The following is a 4,665-nucleotide window of genomic DNA, read 5'->3' as shown; positions in this document are numbered from 1 at the left end:
GGGTCTGTTCAACCTGGAAACTATTTCCCCATCATTTTGGGTCTAAGTGACTAATCCAGGCAACAATTTTTGAAATTGGTCTGGTATTGGAAGAGAGTAATTCAGCCTTTGCAGCTGGGAAATTGGCTGCGATGTACCTCTATGGGGAATTGGGCTGGGTTGAGGCAGGTCCTCTAAAAGGGCTTTTTGACACAGACAGGCTCAGATGACTTACCACATAAGGGAATAGTACCCTATCGCGAAATCTACATTTTACTTTCCCTTTCTTCGGATCCTATGTGTTTGTTATTTTTCTCTCACTCAGAAATCCTGTTGGAAATGTTGTCATCACAATCTAAACCAATTCTTTTAGATTACGCTTAATTACACATTCTGTGGTCAAACACAACAAACTCTTGCCGGCACTCCTTCCTCTCACTCACCGTTCCACCGCTCTTTTCCTGGAACAACTCAAATCTCGGAGCGATACTTCTGCTTGAGCGAGACTTGGTTAAACGCAATAAAAATCTGACGGATCAAGCCAAAAGGTAAAAACTGAAGATGTATTTCACCATAGGATCCTTTCTGTAATGTTGTCAGACATTTATAATGGATAAAAAAATAATGTTTTAATATAGTTTTCTTATCTTGACTGCTAATTGACTGCTACAGATAAGCATATTTATTTTTGATCAGATCGGAGCGTGGCATGTTATGACGCCTAATGTTAGGCATAGCATTTCCTCGTTGATGGATTTTTTGGTTAATCGCTGTTTTAATAAGCACCTGTCAGCTAGAGTTTCACGGTCTTCAAACACATGGGGAGCTCATGTTACCATTGCTTACGTGCACGTGTGTGTGTGTGTGTGTGTGTGTGTGTGTGTGTGTGTGTGTGTGTGAGGCTAACTCACACCCACACACTCACACACACATGCATTCAATTTCAAATACTGTGTTCATAGATGCACATCTCATAATGCCTGAGATGTAAGGTCACAAAAAGGCATTTAGCTGGGAGTGCGACCCATCTGTTGACTCCTGGAACACACACGGACGTACGCTGAACGAGTTGCAGAACACATACTGAGCTTTTGGGAGCGCAGAAGAAATAAACTATTGAACAGTAAGCCAGCGCGCTCACCGTAGCACGCCACATCAGTCAGCAAAGCACTGAGCTGTGAACACAAGATAACATCTAGCAAACAGCCCGGGGTGGAAGATAGCATTCAGCTTATCCTACTGCAGGCTTCTGGATCTAAGGCGCCTACGGGCTCTCTCTCGCACTAGCTATTACCGTAGGGAGATTACAGAGGGATGCGTAGTCCCGGTCGGTACAGGTAGGGACGACCCCTTACGTAACGTAACACGGAGAAACAAACAGGAGACAAAGCGAGGGAAATAACGGCACGATGCAGGAGCTGCTTAGTTTTTGTGTAATATTTGCTTCTCCCTCTGCCGTCCTTTCAAATGGAGCCAAGCTCGTTGCATCAACAAGCCTGTTAGGGTGAATTCTCCTTCATTATCCCGGAATATCGTAGATGCTGCGGCTGTTGCCTCAAAGAGCACCTCACTCCCCCCCGGAACCTCAGCGATGATCCTACAGCCCAGTGCTTCACTTTGGATAAAAGCACCTGCAATATCACTAAACGCCAATGGCCTATATCCCCAGAGAACGACAGATTAGGGATTCATTTTTTTAGAAGTCTAGACTGGAGGACATAATAAAGCCGGCTCTGCGGCGCCCTATGGAGCAAGGGACATCTACAAAGATCCAGATATCATGCAGCTCTGCATTCATTAAGACCTTCCAGCAGACCTTGATCACCCTGAATAACATCGCTAAAGCGAGCGACACTGAGAGGCTCCTGTGATCCTTCCCCTTCAAAGAAAAAACAAAGAGCCCGGGTTCGAACCCTGAGGCCTAGGGCGTTTAGCAGACGCTTTTAACCAAAGCAACTTACATGAAGTACGTTTGTCAGAAGAAAGAGGAACAACAATATATCGCTGTCAGGAGAGTAAGGATGTACAAAGAAACAAGTGCCAAGCACTAACAATTGCTAGGTTAAACCATTCCCCGTATACAACAAAGATAGCTAGGATAAAACTCTACATAATGCTAGGTCATATTAATATTTTATACATTATTTTTAAGAGCAGTAAGTGCTTGCTCACGTGAGTAAGAGGGGTAGGCTCGGGGGGGGGAGGAGGGGGGCTATTATGCAGAGTCTAGGTGAACTCTTCAACCCTCTCCATCCCCTTCAAACAGAACCCAAAGAGCCAGGGCTCCGACCGTGAGTGCAGGTCGTTCTCTCCTCTCCGAGCTCAAGGTCTGAACCCTTCGTTTTTTTTTTTGTTTTTTTTATGCTTTATTATACAGCGAGAAAGCGAGGAAGGTATAGGAGATAGTGGGGAGGACATGCAGTTGAGGACCGAGCCTATGTGGTACTCACTGTACCCGGTGAGCCACCGGGGCGCCCCCATGGCCTGAACCCTTTAAACCGAACCCAAAGATTCAGAGGGTTCAGACCGTGAATCCTGGTCGTTCTCACGGTCCGAACCCTTTAAACAGAACCCAAAGAGCCAGGGTTCGGACCGCGAGTTCACTCTCCCCCCTCTCCCGCCTCTGCCTGCCTCAGCCTCCATCGTGTGTCTCACCTTCACCAGGTCCTCCAGCTCGGACGAGTTGACGCAGGCGTGCAGGTCGAGGAACTCCAGCTTCTCGGCCAGGATGGCCAGCTTCTGGGAGCTCTCGTGGGGCTGCTCCAGGGCCCGGAACACCGTGGCCCCCACGATGAGGTACAGCACCACCAGGAAGAAGATGGCCGACACCGTCTTCCACCTCATGACGGCGGTGCGCACCTCGTCGTACTCGTCCACGGGCGGGGTCAGCACCAGGGGGTGGGCCGAGAAGGAGAGGCGGGGCTTGGCGTTGTGCACCGCAGACTTGGGGTCGAGGAGGTCAGGTGCGGCCACTTTTGGGGGGAGAGAGGGAGGGGAGGGGGAGAGAGAGAGAGGGGGGGGGGGGGAGAGAGAGAGACAAAACGGAGGGATGGAGAGAGAATGAGAGAGAGAGAGGGGGGGGGCAGAGGAAAACGGAGGGATGGAGAGAGACGAGAGAGAGAGAGAGAGAGAGAGAGAGAGAGAGAGAGAGAGAGAGAGAGAGAGAGAGAGAGAGAGAGAGAGAGAGAGAGAAAATAAAACAGAGAGAGAGGGAGCGAGAGGGAGAGATAGAGGGAGAGAGAGATATGGAGAGAGAGGGAGAGAGATCAGGAGAGATACAAGGAGGGAGAGAGACAGACAGACAGAAAGACAGTGACATATAGTATCTGATTATTTTCAGAGATAATTACTTTGAAAAGTATTTCTACAAAATGCATAGGCTGAATGTAAATGACACTTATCTTCCAACAATTAATAAACTCATTTATCGATAATCGACCCACACACACACACACACACACACACACACACACACACACACACACACACACACACACACACACACACACACACACACACACACACATACACACGCACACACACACCCAGCCCGCACACTCACACACACACGCACAGACACGCACACACACACACACACACACACACGCACACACACACACACACACACTCATGATATGTTTGAATGCATGTTGTATTCTCGTGCCATTAATCGCAGGTGAACATCACATCAGCACGCAACAAAGGCTGGACGGCATCGTGATACTTTTCCACCTCAAAGATCCGCTTCATTGCACAACAGAAGCACACCGAGAACTTGTAGCTATATTTGTCCTCAACTAGATCTCTTATGAGATCCATCTTAAAACAAATAAACGCACAGAATGCATGCAACATGCTCCTACTTAGCCTATATTGAAATGAGTGCTTAAAATAATACGGCGTTCTGAAATGTGATTTTAAAAGCCTTTGCGGCCACTTACTCCTCATCTACCATGTCTTCTCCCTGGTCGTCCGCGCCGACCACTGTTCAGAAGCGCAGTGCAGCCTTCAGCTCATCAGATACTCCACTCATCCACCGTGGGCTCCCTGTGCGGCGCGTGACGCGAAACAAAACGATCAATCACCCGCTAGAGGAGACTTGGTTCACGCGCGATTTCAGCAAGTTACACGCGCGGTACTTTCCTCTTCATCGTGTCCCCTGGCGCGCGCTCAGCCTCCACTACGAGGAGGAACTTCATCCTCTCCATGCAACTGCTCCGGCGGAAGTATCCTCAGAACAAAGTGTTCCCGACCACGGGTGAAGTTAGAAAAGCCTCCAGCCGACGCTCGCGGTAGAAAATGCCCCCCTACGGAATCCGGGTCTCACGAGACATCGCGCCCAGTCGCCCAGTCGCCCACCCACCTACTGCAGGTATCGCCCAAAGGCGGTAAGCGGAACGGCGGAGTGCTGTCCCTGCCTGCCTGCCGCGCGCTCTCAACTACTGCTGGTGGCGCAGGACGGCGCGCGGTGACCGGGTGTCGGGGCATGCGCTCTGACTACCTGGGACGGAGAGGGATGGATGATAACCATGGTGATAAGCGATGTTCTGAGTGTGCTATGAGTCGATTGGATAACCAAGTCCAACTGGGAGACGCGTGTTTACCAAGAGTCATCGTTTTTTCGTCTCTCTCTCTCCCTCTCTCTCTCTCTCTCTCTCTCTCTCTCTCTCTCTCTCTCTCTCTCTC

The 4,665-nt window shown here is 49.6% G+C and overlaps 1 protein-coding gene across 1 annotated transcript in view; it reads right to left on the bottom strand.

The window, feature by feature from the left end:
* LOC130374319 (potassium channel subfamily K member 2-like) overlaps positions 1 to 4,008 on the bottom strand; it is a 24,793-nt gene extending 20,785 nt beyond the window's left edge. The window contains exons 1-2 of the mRNA XM_056581035.1: positions 3,921 to 4,008; positions 2,635 to 2,951 (exon numbers count right to left, since the gene is read on the bottom strand). Of these exons, the coding sequence (XP_056437010.1) occupies positions 2,635 to 2,951; positions 3,921 to 3,927 (324 nt within the window). The 5' untranslated portion in view covers positions 3,928 to 4,008. The remainder of the gene's footprint in view (positions 1 to 2,634; positions 2,952 to 3,920) is intronic.
* Positions 4,009 to 4,665: the final 657 nt, after the last annotated feature.

This window comes from Gadus chalcogrammus, chromosome 21 (assembly GCF_026213295.1).
Source record: "Gadus chalcogrammus isolate NIFS_2021 chromosome 21, NIFS_Gcha_1.0, whole genome shotgun sequence".
Lineage (NCBI taxonomy): Eukaryota > Metazoa > Chordata > Actinopteri > Gadiformes > Gadidae > Gadus > Gadus chalcogrammus.
This window is presented reverse-complemented; position numbering and strand designations above follow the sequence as displayed.